We start from the raw sequence: 26,252 nt of genomic DNA on the forward strand, positions 1-26,252 counted from the left end.
TATTTTTCTGCGCACGACACCTGGACACAATTCATACACAATACATAGACAACACAATATACTGTATAAACACAGTGCGTGCAACCTCTCCTCCATCTTAATTTACCGACGGGCCCCTGGACACTTCAAACTGCTCAATTTGACATATCCAATGTGCAGATTTTGATGTAACAGGCTCTGCTTACCTCTTCTGGTTGGGCCCTGCAGGTCTCTGTGTCCAAGTAGGCCGCGTCACCACTTAGCCGAATCCTGCGAATCTCCTGGGGATCCCGGACGAGCCCCCAAATTGTTGGAGCACGCCGTCTCCACTGGGTCCGTGGATGAGAAGAGATTCACAGCTGACACGGGGAGAAGTTGCAAATCACCGGTTTATTCCCTGACAGATTGCAATCCGGGAGCGGCCGTCTGACATACATTCAGCATGTACAGGAGGAAGCTCTGCCATATGTATCAGCTGTATCCCTTTTAAAGCCCTTTCGGCATCCCCCCCCCTTTCTCGGTACCTTCCGTGTACGTGACAACCACATGTTTGACACTTGCCCTCGTTAGCCGGCTCGTAGTTGTCCTTCTGGAAGGCTAAAAGATAAGTAGGGGCCGCTGATATTCTCTGTCGCCCCCCCTATCTGTTCCGATTAGGTAGCCTTGCCTTGCTGGCGCGCCAGTCAGTTCTCGTTTTGATTAGTTACAGCCTTATAGAATCATTCCCTTTTATTTTATTAATTATTCCCTCATCAGTCAGCGCTGCTTCGAGTAAGACATTTGAGTCAGTGACTCTTGTTCTATTTATTCTCCATACAAAGTTCTCAAAATATATTTAGTTTCTACCTATATATATTGAAAAGTAAACCGTTCAATCGTTTCTGGGGGTGTTTTTTTAATGATTCTATGACAAAAACTCACTGAGAGTTTTAAACGGTTTAACTCCAGAGGGTTAAACCAGTGAAGTATCAGACCCTTCTGGTGAATTACCATACCTGTGCAATTTCCCTACAGACCTACTGTAATTAGGATTGACTGTCTTGTTTTCTGGGGTGTTATTGTTGAGTCACATCATTCACACAAGGAAGGCAAACAACAGAATCCAGAAGCATATAAAGGCCTACGGGTCTGCTGAACTGACAGAGGCATCAAACAGCCATACAGAGGAGGACATGGTAATACTATGTAATCTGGCAGAGGTTAATGCATCAGACAATTAGAACGGGATCCTTCTGACTCAGTCCTACAGGCAGATAATATGATGAGACAAAAGTCAGCATTTATCCTGATTGTACAGCGTTGTGGTTCTTCACAGCAGCACAGACCAAGACACTCAGCTAGAAAGAAGCTCAGTACCTGTGAATGTCACATCAAGACGACTCAGATGGAGAACTCTTCCAGTGAGCTTGTTTTTGTGCTCCATGGCTTGAATGAGACTAAAACAAACAGACAGATCTTTTTTGGTTTTTCCATTCTTGCCTATGTTTGCACCATTTTTGTAAATTTGACTTTGATTTTGACCATATTGCTGGAAAAAAATCTCCATGAGCCCATGTTCATCTTCCTGTGTAATCTGTGTGTAAACAGCATTTGTGGCTCTACAAGTTTCTATCCAAAGCTACTGATTGACCTTCTGTCAGACTCTCATGTGATCTCATACACTGCATGTATAATTCAGATATTTGGAATCAGCATATATCTTGTCTGCGAAATAACTAATTTATCAGTAATGGCTTATGACAGGTATGTTGCGATATGCAAACCATTGGAGTATCACTCTATTATGACGCCTCACAGGGTAGGAAGGTTGGTGCAGATGACGTGGTTCTTAACTTTCTTTGAGACAATTCTTTCCATTTTGTTCGCAGTCAGGCTGCCCTTGTGTGGATCCAGAATTGAGAAGCTTTATTGTTTTACCTGGGACTTGGTGAAGCTGTCCTGTGTAGATACCATCGTAAACAACTTATATGGCTACTGGTCCTTCTTTTTTCATACATTTCAATTCCTGCTACTTATAACCTCCTATGTTCAAATCACCAGGATATGTATAAAATCTCAGACAGAACGTAGTAAGTTTATGGAGACCTGCCTGCCTCATCTTTTCACATACGGTACCTTCACCATTTCTCTTTCTTTCGATCTTGTAGCTGCACGTTTAAACTCAGACACCTCCCTGCAGGCTCTCAGAAACAGTCTTTCTATAATGTACCTCATTGTTCCTCCTATCCTGAACCCTCTCATTTATGGTCTGAAATTGAAGCAACTTCGTAAGATTGTGTGGAGAAGGTTCAACAGCAAAATTACTGCACTGAAATAACCAAGGGTGGCACGGAGGTTCAGGGGGGTCACACTGTCACCTCACACCTCCAGGGATGGGGATTAGAATCTGTCCTTTGCTCTCTGTGTGTGGATTTTTCATTGTTTCCCTGTGTTGTGTTGTTTCCTCCCACAGTCCAAAGCATCCGCTTAAGGTAACTTGTGTCTCAAAATTACCCATAGATAATGAGCTTGTGTTTGTATGTGCACTGTGAGGGACTGGTGTCCTATCTAGGGAGTACCCCAGCCCTGTGCCCAATGCTGCCTAGGATAGGTTCCAGCCACCACCACATGATGCCAATCAGAATAAGTGGTTAGAATAAATTAGCAAGTGCCTTCTTCTTCTGCTTGATGATTTCGGCCTGCATGGTCTCTATAATGCCATTAGCTGAGCATTGCGTTACCTAGAAAAGAAGGAGGAGCCAGACATGTTACAGTGTCCCAGTGCTGATATACAGCAGAAATGGCATATGAGGAATGAAGGGACAGTAATCCATGCTAAAGCCAGCAAGATGCCTTATGTTCTATGTGCATTTGAGATTTGATACGCCTTATATATCTGCTTAGAGCATGTTTACAAAGTGTAACTCATTAGTACATAGCAATGTTTTGAAAATGTCTTTTTATCTGAGGCAGAAAATGGAACATGTTTATAGTTAATTCCCTGACTTTGTTCCTGTCCTCTGTTATTCTTGCGTATGCACTACGATGGTTAATGACATTCTGAGTTTTTGATCACTTGACTCAGGACCCCCTTGGAATGGTTAATTTATTTGGTTATTGCTTTTCCATCTGTTCCTCCCCCATATGTTCCTGTTTAGCATGTTGCCTTTTGGTATGCCCATTTTCTATTTTTGATGTTTCTTATTGTGCATAGATCCAAATAAAAACAATCACATGTTCCAGAAGACAGATGACAAAATGTTTAAAATGACCTATTAACTAACAAAAAATGTAATCTAAAAATAACTAAAAGAGAAAATTATATCAGAGGATTTCTGATTCTTCTTCTGCTGCGTGAGCCATCCCTACTTTCTTCTCTCTGTCTTTCCAGACATCCTGTTTCTTTCATAAAATCAGGTGCTCCTGTAGCTCAACAAGTACATTGACTATTGTGGATTTGTGTCCCAGGACGTGCACAGAAATTGTGGCCCATCCTTCTACTGTAAGTTACCATGAGTGGAATAAGATCCAATCTATCCAGTCTCTCTGTGTCCTGCAACCACTTTCCTGATTCACAGCATGGCTAACGGCGGGAAAAGTGCTTTTCCTAAAAAACTATCCATTAGTTTTGTGTTGAAACACGTCTGCTAGGTTCCCAGAATGTTTTTGTAACATATTGTACAGCTATTGGCCCACCGCTAACTAGCTCTTGTTGCTGGTCATTCTTCAGAAGCTCGACCTACCCTAAGTTGGCTCCTTGACAGCGCCTTCCTTGGGGTGTATTGCCTCATTTTCATGTTTCTTTGGTGATTAATAAATGTATATGTTAATTTAAATAAAACTGACATCACACATCAGTCAAAAATGACATAATATATATAACAGGTAATAAACAGAAGCACAGAGAAAGAAGAAAATGCAGACTGAACACAACAAGCTACAGACACAGTCAGGTCAGACAAAAACTGTTCCCCTGGATGGTGGAAGAGAGCCCAGAAAAACCTCATCATGATTAAATGAAGGATGAAAGCCCTTTTTGTGCTTTCTTCATTCTGTGGAGGGGGTCACTGGGGACATTTATGAATGCCTGAGCTTATGTTCCTTCTGTATGTGGCCACTTAATCAAACATTTCACACAAAAATGAAGTTAAGCATCTTCTACAATGAGTGAAAAAGTATAAATGTTAAATTATATATCATTACATTACAGGGTCTCCCCGAGGTCCACCAAGGTTAGCTCACTCCATCCTCCCGGCCAGACCCACAGAGGACTTCATTTGTGTGTCTTGTCCTTTTGGTCCTCTGATTTTTAATTGGTTTCCAGGGGATGGAGGGAATATGATGGACTAATGACCTGAAGTCTAATGGCTAATGGTCTGATAAACATGTAAATCACCTTGCTTTGCTGTCTTGCATCACGGACCAATCAGATGTTCTGTAGCAAAAATATACCAAATCAATGGGGTACACTCGTCATGTAAATGTATCTCCCTGGGTTGTGGGGAGGGTCCCAGGCTGCCAGGATGTTGGCACTGGCATAAACAATGCCAGTGATGAGGGAGGGGCATGTCTGCCAGGCCTGAAGAGCAAAGGCAGCCCAGTGTTGCATCATGCGAATCTCTCAAATGTTTTCCTAATATCTGTGGCAAGACCAGGCCTGTTCATTTTGCAGGCCAGGTTTATTCATTTTTGCAGTAGTAAAATGTGGTAACGTTCGCACAGAAAGAGACACCTGTCACAGGCAGGTGTGACAGTACATGTGAAACGACACGGCTGCAGCTGAAGGTGTGAAACTGAAACCACATGAGACTTTTTTCAGCTTCATTGCTTTCTTACTGCCCTCTCTTGGATGGTTATGGCTGAGGCATCAAAGCGGCTTTGTATTCACAGGCTAAACAACACATTTTATAAGACATATGCCCTTAACATTGTTATTTCAGCTAGCAGGTATCCACCAATTCTACTTCAACATTAGTTCAAACTCGTGGACATACTGTAGGTGGAAATTAGCGGGAGAACATTTCAAACTGGATTTAAGGAAGCACTTCTTTACACAGCGTGTAGTCAGAGTATGGAATAGTCTTCCTGATAACGTAGTGCAAGCTGAATCCTTGGGTTCCTTTAAATCAGAGCTAGATAAGATTTTAACAACTCTGAGCTATTAGTTAAGTTCTCCCCAAGCGAGCTCGATGGGCCGAATGGCCTACTCTCGTTTGTATAGTTCTTATGTTCTTAAACCATGTGAAATGTACCCAATGGAGGGGGGGGGGGAGCTGGGGGGGGCACTCTACAGACGGGGCTCTGCTCTAATGACTTTGATTGGCTCCGTGTTAAATGTCTGTTTCTTTTTTTCCTTATGAGAAACAGTTTATTTGAAAGATACAGCTGATGATACGTCCTATTCATACTTAAAGAAAAAAACTTCCATCCATCTGTCCATCCATCCATCTTGCATCTCCTTACCCTGGTCAGGTTCATGGAGGGAACAGCCCCTGATTTTTAAAATCTAGTCCAATTTCGCAGTCGTAAACAAATCTTAATCAAACATATAGAGCTGTAAATCAATTCCATGGATGAGTCAGAGTCAATGTTATCAACAGGTATTACTCTAAGAGATCAATTTGCATATAAGGTCCGACATGAGGTCTTAAGGTACATGAATAATAATGTAGTAAAATGTTAATATTTGCACAAATTCCAAATCAAAAACTAGAGTTTACTTATAATAAGGATTCATTATAGGAGGTTTCTGCATGAGTCGTTATGACAACATTACAGACCACAACACTTTTCCCAGGACATTTATCCAGTAGAGACCTGAAACATGGCTGCGGTAAAAAATGAAATTGTACATCCTTTCATATAGATCTTTAACACCTGATAAGAACAGTATTATCTGTCTTTGCATCACTGATTTGCTGGCCACTAGGAGGGACCTGCCTTTTCCCTCATGTTCCAGTGCTGGATGAGCGAGTCTCCCGATGGCATCAGGAGATTGGAAACAGGCTTTAGCTGCTGAGGCCTGGGACCCCTGCTTCTGAATCCTCCATCTTCAGGCTTCTCGAGGCTCTCTGGCAAGTATGATCTTTGCATTCATGGGATTGAGAGACACCCCTGTTCTTGAGTATTGTAACTGGTCTTCAGCAATGGAAGATGATATGAAATAGGTCTGAGAACACAAATACAGTTAAGTACGCATACCAAGAAACACACAGCTTCTGTACACTACACTTTGGTGTGCCTTGCACTGATTTTGTAGTGCATTATATAGTGAATGAAATTTACAGTTGAGAATTCAAAGAGCACTACAAAATTACCAATTCCATATATAGTGCACTACATAGTGGACGACTGGACATTTCAAACACAGCCTTGTGTTCGGTGCCAGGGTCGCCGAGAGAAAGTCTGGGCCCCGGTATGAAGAAGGTGTGTGGGCCCTTATACTGTACAATACTTTTATAAGAATTTTTTTTATACACCACGATAAGGTGTCGGCTCCAGGAGAGGCCCATTGCATCATTTATATGAATTATACAAATGTTTTTACTACAAAAGTCAATATTTTAAATAAAATCTTATTGCCAGCAAATACAATCCATATTATTTAAAGCTATTTTATGACATGAATTTTGAGAAAAGTCATTTAAATAAAACGATTGCTTTGTAGTCTTATATACTAACAAAAAATCATAAAGGTAGTAAAAAATGCTAAATGAACAACCCAGTTACCAACATTTTGTATATACAGTATTTATAAAAAGTTTTTAGCATATAGCTAACAAAATTAGATATCAAGTGACATTTTGCAATTTACAAAGTAACTGCCAACCCGAATTCGCAGTTATCCATGAACTAAAGCGATGTATTTTTTTTTTTGTTTACCCCATTTCCTCTCTCCCATCACAACACGAAAGGTTGCAGCTCCTCAGTGAGTGCGCACAGAAGCCAGGCATGTGGTCTTGTTTTTGGGAGTTTTCACGCATTTTCTTGAACTGTACGTAACAACCGCGGGATTATCGTATCGTTATCATACGAATAGCGTATTTGCAAATCGGTGGGCGATCAGCAGTGCTTCGACACTCAGGCATTCGAGTCAGTTGGTTCGTTTTATTCTCCTGACAAAGTTTTAAAAATATATTTAGTTTCTACCTATATACCTTGAAAAGTAAACCATTATTTTTTTATGTTTCTATCAGAGGTGGAAATTTCAGGTCCAGATAGTAAAAATCCAGTCCAAGATTTTGCTTCAACCAAACAGCTGAGTACTCTGTGTCTGTGACTCTTTATGCTGAAATGGTTGGTTGAAACAAAATCGTGGACTGGATTTTTACTTTCTGGATCTGAAATTTCCACCTCTGGTTTCTGTGGCAAAACATATCAGAGTTTTTTAAACGGTTTAAATCCAGACAGTAAAATCAGTGAAGGATCAGACCCTTCTGGTGAATGGCCATACCTGTGCAATTTCCCTACAGACCTAATTAGGATTGTGACTGTCTTGTTTTCTGGGGTGTTATTGTAGAGTCACATCATTCACACATGGAAGGCAAACAACAGAATCCAGAAGCATATAAAGACCTACAGGTCTGCTGAACTGACAGAGGCATCAAACAGCCATACAGAGGAGGACATGGTAATACTATGTAATCTGGCAGAGGTTAATGCATCAGACAATTAGAACGGGATCCTTCTGACTCAGTCCTACAGACAGATAATATGATGAGACAAAAGTCAGCTTTTTTCCTGATTGTACAGCGTCGTGGTTCTTCACAGCAACACAGACCCAGACGCTCAGTTAGAAAGAAGCTCCGTGTCTGTGAACGACACGTCAAGGGGGCTCAGATGGAGAACTCATCCAGTCATTTTGTTTTTCTGCTTCATGGATTAAATGAGACTAGAACAAAGAGACAGATCTTTTTTGCCATTTCCTTTCTTGTCTACATTTTCACCATATTTGTAAATTTAACTTTAATTTTGACCATATTACTGGAGAAGATTCTTCATGAGCCCATGTTCATCTTCCTGTGTAATCTGTGTGTGAACGGGATTTGTGGCTCCACAAGTTTCTATCCAAAGCTACTGATTGACCTTCTGTCAGATTCTCATGTGATCTCATACACTGCATGTATAATTCAAATATGTGGAATCAGCATATATCTTGCCTGCGAAATAGCTAATTTGACAGTAATGGCTTATGACAGGTATGTTGCGATATGCAAACCATTGGAGTATCACTCCATTATGACGCCTCGGAGGGTGGGAATGTTGGTGCAGATTATGTGGTTCTTAACTTTCTTTGAGATAATTGTCTGGCTTGTGTTGGCAGTCAGGCTGCCCATGTGTGGATCCAGAATTGAGAAGCTTTATTGTTTTACCTGGGATGTGCTAAAGCTGTCCTGTGTAGATACCACCTTAAACAACTTATATGGCAACTGTTGCTTCTTTTTTCATTCATTTCAACTCCTGCTAATTATAATCTCCTATGTCCGAATCACCAGGATATGTTTAACGTCTCAGACAGAACATTATAAGTTCATGGAGACCTGCCTGCCCCATCTCATCACAATGAGTACTTTTTCCATTTCTATAACTTTTGATGTTGTATCAGCACGTTTCAGCTCAGACACCTCCCTGCAGGCTCTCAGAAACAGCTTTTCTATAATGTACCTCATTGTTCCTCCTATCATGAACCCTCTCATTTATGGTCTGAAACTGAAGCAGCTTCGTAGGATTGTATGGAGAAGGTTCAACAGCAAAATTACTGCACTGGAATAACTAAGGGTGGCACGGTGGTTCGGGGGGGGGGGGTCACACTGTCACCTCACACCTCCAGGGTTGGGGATTAGAATCTGTCCTCTGCTCTCTGTGTGTGGAGTTTGCATCCTTGTGTTTTGTGGTTATTGTTCCACAGTCAAAGATCAACATTTCGGCTAAATGCTGTCTTTAAATTGCCTATATGTTCTTTTGATTTTACTTTTTAATTTTCATATGTTATGTACATTTATCTTTCTGCATTTTATTTTTATCGCATTTTCTATAATGCATTTCGAATTACCTTTGTGTTTGAAAATATGTCATACAAATAACTAGACTCGACAGAGGTAATAAGCTTCTAGGGATTACCTCAGCCCTGGTGTGAGGACTCTTCAGCCAATCAGTCCTCTAATTAGTAATCTAGTTAGGCAGTTGCCACGAAAACCCACATACAGTACACACCGGCCCTTTGCGTATAAGATTGCCTGCCCCTGGCTTAGGGTAACTGGTGTCTCAAAATTGCCCATAGATAATGAGCTTGTGCTTGTATTTGCACTGTGAGGGACTGGTGTCCTATCTAGGGAGTACCCCAGCCCTGTGCCCAATGCTGCCTAGGATAGGTTCCAGCCACCACCACATGATGCCAATCAGAATAAGTGGTTAGAAGAAATCAGCAAGTTCCTTCTGCATGATGATTTCAGCCTGCATGGGCTCTATCATGCCTTTTGCTTAGCATGCCATTACCTAGAAAAGAAGGACCCAGACACGTTACAGTGCATATATTAAGCTGAAATGGCATATGGGGAATGAAGGGACAGTAATCAATGCGAAAGCCAGCAAAATGCCTTATGTTCTGTGTGCATTTGAGATTTGATACGCCTTATATATCTGCTTAGTGAATATTTAAAAGATGTAACTCATCAGTCCACCATAAATATTTTGAAAATGTCTTTTATCTGATGCAGATAAAGAAGCAGGTTTATATTTTATTCCGTCACTATGTTCCTGTCCTCTGATATTCTCCTATATGCAGTACACAGTGTGGGACAGTGTGGTGTTTATGGTCTGCATAATGTATATGGTCATGTAACTGTATTGTTCATGCTTTTCTTACTCATTAAATATAATGATCAAACACTGTATTTGCTGTCATCTTTTGTGGCACGCGCAGATACCCCATTTCTTTACAAAGTCATATCTATACACTATATCTATAGATACCACCTTATATAATTTAAATGCCTTCTTTTCCTTGTTTTTTCATATTTCGAGTCCTGCTAATCATAAACTGATATGTCCTAATCATCAGGACATGTGTTCAGTCTCAGGCAGAGCGTAGTAAGTTCATGGAGACCTGCCTGCCTCATCTTATCACCCTGGGTATCTTGGCCATTTATGCATCTTTTGATGTTGTATCAGCACGTTTCAGCTCAGACTCCTCCCTGCAGGCTCTCAGAAACAGCCTTTCTATAATGTACCTCATTGTTCCTCCTATCCTGAACCCTCTTGTTTATGGTCTGAAACTGAAGCAACTTCGTAGGATCGTGTGGAGAAGGTTCAACAGCAAAATTACTGCACTGAAATAACCAAGGGTGGCATGGAGGTTCATGGGGTCAGACTGTCACCTCTCACCGCCACGGTTGGTGATTAGAATCTCTGTTATCTGCTTTCTGTGTGTGGAGTTTGAATTGTCTCCCTGTGTTGTGTGGTTTCCTCCCACAGTCCAAGATCTGCCCTCAGGGTAACTGGTGTCTGTAAATGGCCTAAGGTTTATAAGCCAGTGCATGAATGTTCCCTGTGAGGGATGGGTGTCCGATCTAGGATGCACTCTGCCTTTTGCCCTATGACGCCATTAGCTTAGTTTAGCTTTTGCTAGAAAATAAATTACTAGATATTTCACACTCTCCCAGTGCACACCACCAATATGAACACCTGATCAATGGCCAATAATCAATGTAAAATGCAGCCTTTTATATGTGTTAGTTGAATTAAAAAAAACATCAGTGCACAAAAAAAACCTTTAAATGCAATTTACCAGATGTAGAAAATAAAACCATTTAATCTTTTATTACCTAACCATATTTCTGTCTTCTTCTTTACTTAACTATGCTGTATGACACTTACTTCACTAGGTTTGGACAGAGAGGCAGCAACTGGTGAGTCAAGATTAGGGCCGCAGAAAATGCTGCGAAATCCTTTTCTAAGATTTGAATGCAGTCTAACACCTGATAAGAGCATTATTACCTGTCTTTCCATCACTGCCTTGCTGGCCACTTGGGGGGACCTGCTCATGTTCCAGTGCTGGATGAGCGAGTCTCCCGATGGCATCAGGACATAGGAGACGGGCTTTAGCTGCTGAGGCCTGGGACCCCTGCTTCTGAATCCTCCATGTTAAGGCTTTACAATTTACAGTATCAGTCAAAAGTTTGGACACGCCCAGCCACCCACAAAGGAGAGTGATAGCATGTCACGTCACATGACCTGGTCGTCTGACCTAAACACAGCAGAAATAGTTTTGGAGGAGTTTGACTGAAGAGAGAAAGAAAACTGGCCAATGAGTTATTATACTAATGTTTTTAATAATTATTTGAATAAAAATTAATATCCTATATTTTACAATAGTTTGGCGTAGTGGTGGTCTAATGGTTATGGAAGCGCACTTGTGATTGAAAGGTTGCTGGTTTGAATCCCCGACCAACAACGTACTACCCCCAAGCTGCTCAATTAGCTGTTACCTGCCACCTGACATCACATATGGGTTATATGCAGAGGACAGATTTCATTTTTGTGTGGTGTGTCACCAATGAGAAGTTTTCACTTCACTTAATTTCACCTCTGTCCCTGAAACTTGCAAAATATCATGTCTGGGCCAGGAGTGGAGATCATGCGATTTCTGGCCCCACAGTGGAGGTCATATGATTTCCAGTCCTGTGTTGGACATCCTCTCGTTCTGCAGACAGATCTTTCTCATCATAAACCAAAATAGAATGTCTTTGAATAGTATTCTTTTGACATTAATGTGGCGTTAATGTGGACATATGTATCTGATCTACTGCTTGAAGGCCTGTGCTCTTCTTGTGAATGGACCACACCTGTGCAATTTCCCTGCAGAGCTAATTAGGAAAATAGTTGTCATGTTATTCTGGGTGTCACTATGGAGTCACGTCATTTTTTTGTGACATAGCATAGTAATTACTGAAGGCAAACAACAGAATCCAGAAACATATAAAGGCCTACAGGTCTGCTGAACTGACAGAGGCATCAAACAGCCATACAGAGGAGGACATGGTAATACTACAGTATGTAATCTGGCAGAGGTTAATGCATCAGACAATTAGAACGGGATCCTTCTGAATCAATCCTATAGGGAGATAATATGACAAGAGAAAAGTCAGCTCTTATCTTGACTGTACAGCATTGTGGTTCTTCTGAGCAGGTCTGTTAGCCATGCTCACCGTGCAAGCCAGACCCAGACGCTCAGTTAAGAAGAAGCTCCGTGTCTGTGAACGCCACGTCAAGTCAGCACAGATGGAGAATTCTTCCAGTGAACTTGTTTTTGTGCTCCATGGTTTGAATGAGACTAAAACAAAGAGACAGATCTTTTTTGGTCTTTCCATTCTTGCCTATGTTTTCACCATTTTTGTGAATCTGACTCTGATTGTGACCATATTTCTAGAAAGAATTCTCCATGAGCCCATGTTCATATTCCTGTGTAATCTGTGTGTAAACGACATTTGTGGCTCTACAAGTTTCTATCCAAAGCTACAGATTGACCTTCTGTCAGACTTTCACTTGATCTCATACTCTGCATGTATAATTCAAATATTTGGAATTTCCACATATTACCTTTGTGAACTGAGTAATCTAACAGTAATGGCTTATGACAGGTATGTTGCAATATGCAAACCGTTGGAGTATCACTCTATTATGACGCCTCGGAAAGTACAAATGTTGGTACAGATGACTTGGTTCTTATCGCTCATTGCAACCATTGTTGGGATTGTGATTATAGTCAGGCAGCCCATGTGTGAATCCAGGATTGAGAAGCTTTATTGTGTGAACTGGGACATGGTGAAGCTGTCCTGTATAGAGACCATATTAAACAAGTTATATGGCTCCTTTCTCATCGTTTTTCACTTGCTTCAATTTATGCTAATCATAACCTCCTACATCCTAATCACCAGGACATGCGTACAGTCCCAGGCAGAGCGTAATAAGTTCATGGAGACCTGCCTGCCTCATCTTATCACATTGGGTACCTTCGCCATTTCTCTTTCTTTCGATGTTGTGTCAGCACGTTTCAGCTCAGACACCTCCCTGCAGGCTCTCAGAAACAGTCTTTCTATAATGTACCTCATTGTTCCTCCTATCCTGAACCCTCTCATTTATGGTCTGAAATTGAAGCAGCTTCGTAAGATTGTGTGGAGGAGGTTCAACAGCAAAATTACTGCACTGAAATAGCCAAGGGTGGCATGGAGGTTCGGGGGGGGGGGGGGGGGGGGGGGTCTCACACTCGCCTCACACCTCCAGGGTTGGGGATTAGAATCTCTGGGGATTAGCTCTCTGTGTGAATTTTCTCCCTGTGTTGCACGGTTTTTGATCTGTCCACCTGACTGAAAAAAGCTGTGAATGGGAGCTCAGAATACATGTGGGACCTCCCTCAGGACAGCTGGAAAGGCATCCCAGGAGGCCACCTCATGAAACCGGCATAAAGGAGACAATAGGGTCAGCCAGTCCCTGGAATAACTGGGGATAAGAGCCTTGCTCAAAGGCGCAATGGAGGCACCCCTCTGCCGACCCAGGGAATTGAACCAGCAACCTTCTGAGTCCCGACGCCCTACCCTTCAACAAATTATTTTTTCAATACTTTTTTGGTCAGTGCATAATCCATATATGTGCTTTTATTGTTTTATATCTTTAGAATTATTCTAAAATGTAGAGAACGGTACATTATATGTATAGGTGTGTCCAAACTTTTGATTGGTACTGTACATTTAGGATAACTGGTGCCTCTAAATTGCCCGTTGATTATGAGCCTGTGCATATATGTGCCCTGTGTACCCCAGCCTTGAGCCCTTAACAGGATATGCGGTCAGATGAAATAACACTTTCTTTCTACTGCTTGATGATTTTGGCCTGTGTGGTTTCTACAGTATAACGCCTTTAGCTTATATTGACTTTTACTAGAACAGAAGTAGCCAGACATTTTACCGTGTCCTAGTGCACATAACCAGTAGAAATACCTGACGAGGTGTGAAGGGCCAATTATCAATGCAAAACCCAGCAAGATGTCTTGTGTTAAATGTGTATTTAAGATTTGATGTGTCTTGTATATTTGCTTAGTGAATATTTACGAAAACTACTCATTAGTGCACAAAATCTAAATGTCTTTAAAATGTGTCTTTTATCTGGTTTAGAAAATGAATCATATTCTATCCCCTCATCATGGTTCTGTACACAGGTTTTCTCATGTACGCAGTACAAGGTTCAATGCAGTTGCTGCCACCTCCTCGCAGTGCAATGCTCCTGGTGTCACATTAAATTGCCAGTTTCTGGACAAATGAACACAATCAGCTTTAATGTTTATTGGACAATGAAGAAACAGACATTGGGGTCACCACATACCTTTATACTGTACATAAAAAAAAATAAAAAAGTTCTGCAGGAAATGTGCAGGCTGTTCCCTTCTTAGCAACAAAAACACAAATGGAACAAGTTACTTTTTTCCTGCTTGATGATTTCAGTCTACATGGTCTCTCTAATGCCTTTAGTTTAGCTTTGCATTTGCCTGACTGGAAGTATACAAACATATAACTGGCAGACGAGGCCAATATCAATACAGAAGCCAGAAAGGAGCCAGGCATCTAATGCAATATTTGTAGTAGTTTTGGTGCAGAGACAAACTGGCCCAGGAATGCTGGCAACACAGAAAATTCAGAATGACTCAAAGCTCCCGAGTGAATTACTTAAAACCATCCAAACCCCCCTGCAGAATTCACTAAACAGGTGAGTCCCAACATCCAGGGTGTGGTACAACACAATCAGAACAGGAACACAACTTATGGAGTTGGGGAGAAACTGCAGTCCCGTCGCCTACCTCTCTCCAGAACCAGATGGGCCCAGAAGAACTTTTCATCATAATATGGTCGCAGAGGCCTACAATGAACTTCATGTCACACAAACACATAACCTGTACCCTATAAACAGGGAGGGATTTGGTACTGGGGCGAACTATGTTGCGACGTAGGCACTGGAACAAATGTCTTGGTTGTTGCTTAGACTGGTGGACAATAAGCAAGGAGGTGAAGGCAGGAAATCACCAGGTATGGGCTGTCCAGGGACCAATTCAGCCAACCAGGACTGATGGTCATCCTTGGGAGTTGTCCCGAGGCCCAACAAGACCCACGGAAGCCTGCACAATGTTAAACACACACCTGTACCAGCCCGTTGGGACAATACGCCTCAGGTGACCTGTCGAGATTTCACACAGCAGCACGTTTCCCACATCACTACAAGGAGCATCCTCCAATCTCAGGTCCATCACTGCAATCCTGTAGGCCTGAATGTCAGAGTTAGAGACATAGTCAGCTGCCACAGTCGATGCTCAAATGGACCATGCCAACCACTGAATACAAGACACAGTAAGGCACCGGGTTTCTCTTCCCTGCCATGTTTTCGGTCATTCTGTACTGACCGCTGTTCGGCGAACAAGCAGGAAGCGGGGAAGGACGAGGCAGGCAGGCGAGGATGCAGGAAAGCGGGGTTTTATTAGGGTAAAGACAGGGCAGACGGCAACGAACATCAGTGACGGATCTGGGGGAAACGGACTCAGACGCGGACTAAATACACAGGACAAGCCAAAAATAATAGGCAACAGGTGATCACAATCGGGAATTAACACGAGGTAGCGAGGGGGGCGTGGCACACAGGAGGCTCGGACGAGCAGGTCATGACACATTATATAATGGTAGATGCTATTTTGACAGGATTTTCAAAAAGCTGTTCTGGTATTCTGCGTATCGGGTATTAGCAATAAAAATTGTGGTGAAATCCAAACAGTTTCCAGGCTGCACTTTTCGGGTTTTCAAAAGTTACCTAAAATCGTCACATTCTTCTTGTGAATCACACATTATATTATTAATTTATTTCTAGCTATTTTCAGCCAATCTGGCCCACTGAATAAATTTACAGCACGTCTGCCCCTAGTGGAGGATCCCTTATTCTACATTAAGCAGCAAAGGCCATTTGGCAGAACAAAATTGAGGAAACGCACGTTTGATGACTACTACTGTAGCTGTCATGTCTGAAGTGGCCGGAAGGAGCAATGAAACCCTAAAAGCAGCCTTTTTCTCAAGGAAATCCCCAAAGGGGACTTTATTATAGGGACTTTAACCGTGGTTTGGTCCTTACAAGGACCTGTAGATAATTCAGGCAAGCAACTGGAAACATTGACAGGACTGGGGAACATAGTATGAAGAAGCACATATATACAAGTCTAATGGTGCTTATACAAGAGATAGGGCCTGATGACCATCCAGACATAATGGGAAACGCTTGGGGCAACAAAACGGGTGATCTTAGACTGGCCATTAGCGCCCTCTGTTGGCCACATGGAGACAGGCAGAAGCAGGTTGTGACAACAGCAGCCTAAAACAAATCCTCGAAATTCGAATGTGGATTTTTAGTGTGGAATATGTAAATATTTTTTAAATTTTTATTTTAATTTAAAAAAGTTTGACCTTCCAGGCCTATTCCACAAAGGCAGTGAAAAAAAATGCCACACTGCCAGATACAGACTAAGGACTTAGCATTCAAGTGTTATATTTGTGCTCATTTATGATGGCAATAGGGAAGCAAGTCATTCAAACAAGAACCTGAGGTGCAGCAGATGCTTGACCGTGTCGGCGCTGGGAACTAAAATGTCATCCAAATAAACTAAAGAGAATGAGGGGTCTTTCAACACACTGCCCATTAGGCAGTGGAATATCTGAGCAGCTTTTTGAGCCCAAATGGCATATTGGGGGACTCAAAGAGCCCAAAAGGGTAATCATCCATGATCTTGGGACACCCTGCGGATGAACCAGAACCTGATGATATCCACCAGGTTTATCTCAGGAAAGATCTGAATGTGACAAACTGGCTAGCAGCCAGGGACTGTGGCATCGTTGAGTCAACCACACAGATGCCACCCTCCAGCAGGCTTCTGGATGATACACAGCAGCAACACCCAGGTGTTTTAGGACCTCCAAGTAAATCTGAGGTGCAGCCCACATAAAGATACCAGAGAAAAATTAACTTCAATAACAAGTTGTCACACCCTGCTCCGTACGATCCCGATGTGTGCCACGCCCCCCTCATTACCTCGTGTTCTTCCCTGATGGATCTCACCTGTTGCTCGTTTCCCTCTGCTTGTCTAGTGTATTTAGTCCTTGTCAGAGTCAGTCATCCCCAGATCAGTCATTGTATTGTCATGTCGATGTCCGTACCCGTCCGTCTTCATCCGAATAAACCCAGTTTCCCAGAAGTCCTGGCTTGCTCTCCTGCTTCCCTGCTCGCCGCCTCCGCTGAACGTGACAGAATGACTGATCTCCGTGACAGCACAAAGCAGCAGACCGAGCACGTTCGGCTCGGTCTGCTGCAGGATTTTGTGTATTGGCAATCCCAGCCCGAGGTCCAGGAGGACCCGACAGCCCTGGAGCTGGCCAACCGGGGCACGGACCTGCTCGGGGAGGAACGCTCACCCGGGCAACAGTACCCGCTCCAGAGGGCACGCAAATGCCTCCGCCGCTTACAGCTCCGGCTCACGGAGGTACGGGCGGAGCGCGTTGCTTGGAGCCTAGGTGACGTGCCCGAAGCGGTTCCACTTACCGACGCGAGCCGCAAGAAGAGGCGGAAGAACAGAGTGCTGCAGGAGGAGACCTCGACTCTCTTCCTGGGAGCCTGCTCTCTGCTCCCCACCTGGGAGTTGGCCGGTGAGCACGAAGACTCACCGCCCACCTGGTACGACATCGCTGCTGCCCGCCTAGCCGGCTTCCCGCCGGAGAAGCCGCCTCCACTAGAGGCGTACTTCTACCGGCCGGAGCGTCTGGGACACGGCGGAATACGCCAGGTGAGAGACGCGATTCCCCGGGTGCCCAAAGCCCTTAAAGGGAAGGCGCCTACGCGCTCAGCACCCCTCCTGCCTGCTCCGGACCTGTCCAATCCGGACCGGCATATTCCGGATCTGCCCGCGGCTGCACTGCCTGCTGCCGCCGCCGATCTGCCCGTGGCACCGCCTGCTGCTGCCGCCGCCGATCTGCCCGCGGCTGCGCTGCCTGCTGCCGCCGCCGATTTGCCTGTGGCTGCGCCGCCTGCTGCTGCCTCCGCCGATCTGCCCGCGGCTGCGCCGCCTGCTGCTGCCGCCGCCGATCTGCCCGCGGCTATGCCGCCTGCTGCTGCCGCCGCCGATCTGCCCGCGGCTGCGCTGCCTGCTGCCGCCGCCGATCTGCCCGCGGCTGCGCCGCCTGCTGCTGCCTCCGCCGATCTGCCCGCGGCTGCGCCGCCTGCTGCTGTCGCCGCCGATCTGCCCGCGGCTGCGCCGCCTGCTGCTGCCGCCGCCGATCTGCCCGCGGCTGCGCCGCCTGCAGCTGCCGCGATGCCAGTAGCACCACCCGACCTGCCCTGCTCACCTGCAGCCGCACCGCCGGAGGAGAACGCCGCTCTGCCCGCGGCGCCCCCTGCTGGCCGCACACCGGTGGAGGAAGATGCCGCTCTGCCCGCGGCGGCTCCTGTGGTCCACTCGCCTGTCCTGCCCGGCTCACCTGCAGCCGCACCGCTGGAGGAGGACGTCGCTTTGCCCGCGGCGCCCCCTGCTGGCTGCACGCCTGCGGAGGATGACGCCGCTCAGCCCGCGGCGCCCCCTGCTGGCCACTCACCTGAACTGCCTCGCCTGTCTGGCCGGCGCCTGAGCTGCCTGATGTGGCCGCGGTTGCGCCCCCTGCTGGCCGCGTGATGGTGGCGCCCGCTGCGGCGCCCCCTGCTGGCCGCATGATGGAGGTGCCCGCCGAGGCGCCCCCTGCTGGCCACACGCCTGAGGTGCCTGCCAAGGCGCCCCCTGTTGGCCGCACGATGGAGGTGCCCGCCGAGGCGCCCCCAGCTGGACACACGCCCGCGGCCCCGCCTGAGGCCGCCTCTCCCGTCCTGCCCGCGGTCCCGCCTGAGGCCGCCTCTCCCGTCCTGCCCGCAGCCCCGCCTGAGGCCGCCTCTCCCGTCCTGCCCGCGGCCCCGCCTGAGGCCGCCTCTCCCGTCACGCCCGCGGCTCTGGCTGCCCCGCCTGCAGCCACGCCCGAGGCTCCGGCTGCCCTGCCTGTTGCCTCATTGGAGGCCCTGACTCCCTTGCCCTTACCCCGGCAAGGCCGACGCCCCCCAGGACCCCGCCTCTCAGTATCCAGCAAGGGACGGGGACATAGGCGTAGGGCCCGGGTCCCGCCCGCCCTGCCCCCTGGCTCGCCCGTTCTGCCCCTGGCGGTGGCTCGGTGGCTGCCTGCGGGTCTTCCGGCTCGGGGTCCTCGGTCCCGCCTCCGGGTCCATGTCGGCCGCCTCCGGGCCCCCCTGCTCCGGCTGAGCGTCGGACGGCGCCTTCGCCGGCTCCGGCTGCGCCTCCACAGATTTCTTTTTTAGTTCTTGTTGCCATTCATGGTTTTCTTGTTTATTAAATATATTTCTCACCCACTGTCATCTTTTATTTCATTGTACAAAGCGGAATTCTGTGAACGTGTGATTCATTTAAAAAATTGAATGAAACATGATCTGAGACATGATTGTATAGTTAGATAAGTAAATTTAGATTACTTATTTTAAATTTAGATTGATATAGTAACCCTCTCTAAATTTAAAAATGGTATGTCATCAAAAGACATAAATATTACATTAACAAGACATTAATGTGGGCATAAGTAAATTAACCTAGTGCTGGACGATTAAATCAATAGTAGTTCAAGCCCTTCTTGCGATTGACCAAACCAATGCAATATCCCTGCAGAGCTAATTAGGACTGTGATTGTCATGTTTTTCTGGGTGTGACTGTGGAGTCATGTAATTTTTTTGTAACATAGCATAGAGGCAACAACAACAGAATCCAGAAGCATATAAAGGCCTACAGGTCTGCCAAACTGACAGAGGAATCAAACAGCCATACAGTGGAGGACATGGCAATACTATATAATCTGGCAGAGGTTAATGCATCAGACAATTAGAACGGGATCCTTCTGAATCAATCCTACAGGCAGTTAATATGACGAGACCAAAGTCAGTATTTATCCTGACTGTACAGCGTTGTGGTTCTTCGGAGCAGGTCTGTTAGCCATGCAAACCAGGTCCAGACGCTCAGTTAGGAAGAAGCTCAGACGTCAAATCAAATCAGATGGAGAACTCTTCCAGTGAACTTGTTTTTGAACTCCATGGTTTGAACGAATGAGACTAAAACAAAGAGACAGATCTTTTTTGGCCTTTCTCTTCTTGCCTATGTTTTCACCATTTTTGTGAATTTACAGAATTTAAATTCTTTATGAGCCCATGTTCATATTCCTGTGTAATCTGTGTGTAAACAGCATTTGTGGCTCTACAAGTTTCTATCCAAAGCTACTGATTGACCTTCTGTCAGACTCTCATGTGATCTCATACACTGCATGTATAATCCAAATATTTGGAATCTACACATATATCTTCTGTGAAATGACTAATTTAACAGAAATGGCTTATGATAGGTATGTTGCAATATGTATCAATATCTATTTGTAAACAATTGGAATTTTTGGCTCTGAGTGTGAATATTGCAAAGGGTCTTTGCATAACAGTTGCTTGTTGTTATCGACCTCCTTCTGCCTCCACAGAAGCTCTGCGTTCTTTAAACCTCTTGCTGTCCAGACTAAATTATGGTGAGCTTGTTCTAGCTGGTGATTTTAATTGGGACTGGCTCAAAACTATATCAGATGATTTTAAATCTTTTTGTGATTCTATTAGTCTGACCCAGTTGGTCAATTTACCCACTCGGCCCAATCTCAAAAGCCCCGAAAAGTCTACCTTGATCGACTTGATTTTGACAAATGTTCCGCATAAATTTTCTTCTTTGGGTGTCTTTTGTAATGGTTTAAGTGACCACTGTGTTATTGCTGCTATTAGAAATACTAAAGTGGCCAAGTCAAAACATCGTATTATTTTTAAAAGAACTCTTAAACATTTTATTGAACAAGCATTTTATCATGATTTGTTAAACTATGACTGGAAGAAAATAGGATTGATCCCTGATGTAGAATTAGCGTGGTCATTCTTTAGGGATGGGTTTATTCAAATTGTGAATAAACATGCTCCATTAAGAAGATATCGGATAAAAGGTCGTGAAAACCCCTGGTTCTCCCCAGAGCTGGCAGATATCATTCGTGAGCGTAACCTGGCTTGGGCCAAAGCTAGGAAAACAGGCTATCCCAGTGATTGGCTTCTTTTCAGACAACTAAGAAACAAATGTACTTCCTCTATTAAGAATGCTAAATCAGAATATTACCTGTCTGAAACAACTGAGAACCTAAATAACCCACAGAAGTTCTGGAAAATTATTAAGTCTCTTTCAGTGAGTAAAAGCTCCCACACTCTACCCACCTATGTTTTTAAGGATTCTGTTCCTGTTTATGATAGGAGGGAGATTATGAATTGCTTTAACAAGCACTTTATATCTTCTGGCTCTTTGTTTGATTCTCTGAACCCAGTCTCTGTAAAATCGGGGTCAAACATTCCGGTGTACACTGGTCAGCCATTTAACTTTGTTCCTTTCTCTGTGCAGGAGGTCTGTATAGCTCTTAAACAGTTAGATCCTAGAAAATCTCCAGGGCCAGACTTATTAGATCCTTACTTTTTGAAACTGGCGGCTGATTTTGTGGCAGAGCCTCTCACAATACCTTTTAATCTTACACTGGGTACGAATAAAATTCCCTCAGTATGGAAATCAGCTTTTGTTGTTCCCCTATTAAAAGGGGGCGACCCGGCAGTATTAACTAATTACAGACCAATATCTAATCTATCTGTGTTGGCCAAGGTCCTTGAAGCTCTTGTGTGCAAGCAGTTAAAGGAATTTTTACACACCAATGCCATTTTATCTGAATATCAATCAGGCTTTAGGAAGAATCACAGTACTATCACAGCTGCAATTAGAGTGGTAAATGATATTACTATTGCACTTGATAAAAAACAACACTGTGCAGCTCTTTTTATTGATTTGTCAAAAGCATTTGACACTGTTGATCATTGTATTTTAAAACTTAGATTACTACAGTCAGGACTCTCTGAGAGAGCAGTGGCATGGTTCTCAAACTACCTCAGTAACAGGTCTCAGTGCATAAAATCTGATGGCTTATGTTCCAACTTTGTTTCGGTGCACAATGGAGTGCCACAGGGTTCTGTATTAGGTCCCCTTCTATTTATTATTTACGTAAATAATCTTAGTCTAAATGTGTCAGATGCAAACTTGCACTTCTATGCTGATGATACAGTTATTTACAGCTGTGGTTTGACTCTTGTCAAAGCCATTGCCTCTTTGCAAAAACCATTTTTTGCTGTCCAGCACTCATTACTTCAGCTTAAACTTGTTCTCAACGCAGACAAATCAAAGCTCATGCTGTTTTCTAAATCAAGGAAATTGGCCCAAATAACCCCATCAGTAATTACTCTTGATGGTAATAAAATAGAGTTGGTTCATACCTATAAATATTTGGGAATCTTAATTGATGACTCGCTCACTTTCAAACCGCACGTGGAGAATCTTGTGAAAAATTTGAAGTTAAAGCTGAGATTTTATTTTCAAAATAAGTTGAGCTTCTCTTTTAATACAAGGAAGCGGCTTGTTGCTGCAACATTCTTGCCTGTGCTGGATTATGGTGATATTCTATATATGAATGCTTCTGCGCAATGTCTTCGAATGGTCGATAATGTGTACCATGCTTCACTGAGGTTCATCACTAACCGTAAATTTCAGACTGTGAGTTATATTCTCAGGTAGGATGGCCTGCTTTGGTAAGTCGGAGGAACTCTCATTTATACAGTTTTACATATAAGGCGTTACTTGGGATGCTGCCTTCTTATATATGTTCCTTGTTTGCACTGAAATATGCTGGTCGGTATTCTCTTCATCCGCATGGTTATTTGTTGCTTTCTGTTCCATTTGCCAGAACTGAATTTGGTAAAAGAGCTTTTGTCCATTTCGCATCCTTGGCTTGGAACAAACTGCAGAAGGAATGGAAATTGACTGAACTTATTTTAAAGTGTCTTTAAATCTAAATTACGAATCCTTGAGGCTAAGTCCATAACATGCAACTGTTTCAATTAGATTAACTGTTATTTTACTTTAAATTTTATTGAATTTTATTTTATTGTATTATTTTACTTACTTTGGTATGTGTGTTGTTGCTGTCTGTGTTTGATAAATTTTTCTGTAACTGTGAGACATTTGCTGTTGCCTATCTTGGCCAGGTCTCCCTTGAAAAAGAGGTTTTTAATCTCAATGGGATCTTCCTGGTTAAATAAAGGTTAATAAATAAAAAAAAAATATGCAAACCGTTGGAGTATCACTCTATTATGACTCCTGGCAGAGTAGGACTGTTGGTACAGATGACGTGGTTCTTATCTTTGATTGAAACAGTTGTCGGGATTATATTGGCAGTCAGGCTGCCTTTGTGTGGATCCAGAATTAATAAGCTTTATTGTTTTACTTGGGACATATTGAAGCTATCCTGTATAGATGCCACCTTATACAATCTATATGCCTTCTTTCTCTTGGTTTTCCACATATTTCAATTCTTGCTAATTATCACCACCTATGTCCGAATCACCAGGGCGGAGCAGTCTCAGGCAGAGCAGAATAAGTTCATGGAGACCTGCCTGCCCCATCTTTTCACATTGGGTAACTTTGTCATTTCTGTGTCTTTTGATGTTGTGTCAGCACGTTTCAGCTCAGACACCTCCCTGCAGGCTCTCAGAAACAGCCTTTCTATAATGTACCTCATTGTTCCTCCTATCCTGAACCCTCTCATTTATGGTCTGAAACTGAAGCAACTTCGCAGAATTGTATGGAGAAGATTCAACAGCAAAATTGCTGCACTGAAATAACCAAGGGTGGCATGGAGGTTCGGGGGGGTCACACACTCGCCTCAGACCTCCATGGTTGGGGATTAGAATCTGTCCTCTGCTTTCTGTGTGTGGAGTTTGCATTTTCTCCCTGTGTTGTGTGGTTTCCTCCCACAGTCCAAAACAAGCCCTCAGGGGAACTGGTGTCTGTAAGTTACCTAAAGATTATGAGCTTGTGCATGAATGTTCCCTGTGAGGGACTGGTGTCCGATCTAGGATGCACCCAGCCTTGTGCCATATGCTACCTAGCAAATGTTGCATAGAGTTTGCATTTTTTCCCGGTGTTGTGTAGTTTCCTCCCAAAGTCCAAAATATTCCTTTAGGCTAATCAGTATCTTTAAACTTCCAATACATTATAAGGCTCTTCATCTATGTCCCCCAGCCCCATGCCCACTGCTGCCTAGGATAAGTTCCAGGCCCCCCTGTGACCCTGAACAGGATAAATGTTTAGATGTAATGACCAATAGTTTCTTTTTAATGCATGCATGATCTCAGAAATCCCTTTACTTTAGTCTGCTTTTTGCTATAACAGAAATGGCTAACTATTTTACATTGATCCACTGCAGTTTACCAGTGAAAATACTGTAAAAAAAAAAAAGTCTGATTGACCATAATTAATGTAAAAACCTACAAGATGCCTGCAGTTCATGAGTCAAAGTCAAAGACATTTATGCAACTCAGGTCCAAAGACTATGCTGAAAAAAAATATGCAAAACCCTTTTGTAGAGCTTTAATAAAGTCTGAAATCTGATGAGAACAGTATTATCTGTCTTTGCATTACTGACTTGCTGGCCACTAGGAGGGACCTGCCTTTTCCCTCATGTTCCAGTGCTGGATGAGCGAGTCTCCCGATGGCATCAGGAGATTGGAGACAGGCTTTAGCTGCTGAGGCCTGGGACCCCTGCTTCTGAATCCTCCATGTTCAGGCTTCTTGAGGCTCTCTGACAGGTTCACTACCATTCTTAGTGTTCTTTATGGTCTGCTTCATCTAGAAAGCAATATAACTGCTTTTTGCACAAGAGAAATTCCCCATCTGAAATTGTATTGTTTGCATTATTATGCAAACAGATTTGATTTCAATTCATGTTTTTCTTGCATATTAAATATACTGCACTACTGACACACTTTGCTGTTATCTGTTACAGAAGCTGTGTGCAGTGTTGGCCAGTTTACTTTTGTAATGTATTCAATTACAGTTTACTGAATACATGCTCTAAAATGTAATTTGTAGTACATTCCGTTACATTATCTATGCTTAGTAGCGTAATCTAAATACTTAACACTTGTTACTGCCCATCTGACCTTCCAGTTTTCTCCATAGCGTGACCCTAGCAAGCCACACCTGGTGCTTATTTCTTGCCTCTAGTTCCTGCCCTTGTGTTGCTCACACTCAGCTGCCTTCTGTTTATCAGTCTTTTTAAATAAATCTCTTTGGGTTGCTCCACCTCACCTGCTCTCTGTGTCTTTTGTCCCGGCACACATGACAGAGTGACAGATCTCCCAAACAACCTCAGGAGCCTGTCCGCCTGCTCCAGTTTCCATGCCTCCCTGCATTCCACAGATCAGATACCCCAAGTGCTTTAGTTTAGGGGGTTGACGGGGTTGCCGTACCCGGCCCAGGAGAGACCACTGCCCCACTCCAAACCCCTGGCCCAGAGAGGACCACTTCACTCATGATCTAGGCTCCCAGCCCAAAGAGGGTCCCTTCACTCATCCTCCAATTGTCCTGGTTCTGTCCTGTTTGCCTCCTGTCCTCCTGGCTGCACCTTGCTCACCTGCAGGTGTCCCAGCTTCACTCGGCTCATTTATCACTGACCCATCAGATCCATCCCTGTCCCCTGACATCCAGCCAAGACCCGCCTCACTGTCCCCAGCTGTCCAGTGCCCACCTCATCACCTCCTGTTATCACCCAGGCATCCACCTTGTCTTCTACTGAGGTCCTGTCAGTGCCCACCTCATCACCTCCTGTTATCACCCAGGCATCCACCTTGTCTTCTACTGAGGTCCTGTCAGTGCCCACCTCATCACCTCCTGTTATCACCCAGGCATCCACCTTGTCTTCTACTGAGGTCCTGTCAGTGCCCACCTCCTCACCTCCTGTTATCACCCAGGCACCCACCTTGTGACCTCCTGAGGTCCTGCCTTCGCCCACCTCACCCCCTCCTCAGCTCCCGTTGGCACCCACCTTGTCACCTCCAGGTCACTTGGCTAAGCTCCGCTCACCTTGCCGGGCCCTGTTGTCCAGTCGGTGCCCAGCTCATCGTCTCCTGAGGTCTTGTTGGTACCTACCACATCTATTCCTCTCATCACCCAGACACCCACCTCATCTTCTCCTTTCGTTGCCCAGGCGCCTGCCTTGTCTTCTCCTGTCGTCACCCAAGTACCCGCCTCA

General features: G+C 44.3%; 3 protein-coding genes and 1 pseudogene across 3 annotated transcripts; all 4 read left to right on the forward strand.

Moving 5' to 3' along the window:
- The first annotated feature begins 1,708 nt into the window (after positions 1–1,708).
- On the forward strand, positions 1,709–2,835 carry LOC140579214 (olfactory receptor 52K1-like). The gene is made up of 2 exons (XM_072701616.1): positions 1,709–1,785; positions 1,873–2,835. The coding sequence occupies exons 1-2, from the start codon at positions 1,709–1,711 to the stop codon at positions 2,294–2,296; spliced, it is 501 nt and encodes a 166-aa protein (XP_072557717.1). The 3' UTR covers positions 2,297–2,835.
- A 4,962-nt stretch (positions 2,836–7,797) lies between these two features.
- On the forward strand, positions 7,798–8,730 carry LOC111841441 (putative olfactory receptor 7A2). The gene has a single exon (XM_023807167.2). The coding sequence runs from the start codon at positions 7,798–7,800 to the stop codon at positions 8,728–8,730; it is 933 nt and encodes a 310-aa protein (XP_023662935.2).
- A 3,426-nt stretch (positions 8,731–12,156) lies between these two features.
- LOC111841440 (olfactory receptor 8A1-like) lies at positions 12,157–13,170 on the forward strand. The gene has a single exon (XM_023807166.2). It carries the CDS (start codon positions 12,157–12,159, stop codon positions 13,168–13,170), a length of 1,014 nt encoding a protein of 337 aa, XP_023662934.2.
- A 6,940-nt stretch (positions 13,171–20,110) lies between these two features.
- On the forward strand, positions 20,111–25,986 carry LOC111841439 (olfactory receptor 8A1-like; annotated as a pseudogene).
- Positions 25,987–26,252: the final 266 nt, after the last annotated feature.

This window comes from Paramormyrops kingsleyae, chromosome 17 (assembly GCF_048594095.1).
Source record: "Paramormyrops kingsleyae isolate MSU_618 chromosome 17, PKINGS_0.4, whole genome shotgun sequence".
NCBI lineage: Eukaryota > Metazoa > Chordata > Actinopteri > Osteoglossiformes > Mormyridae > Paramormyrops > Paramormyrops kingsleyae.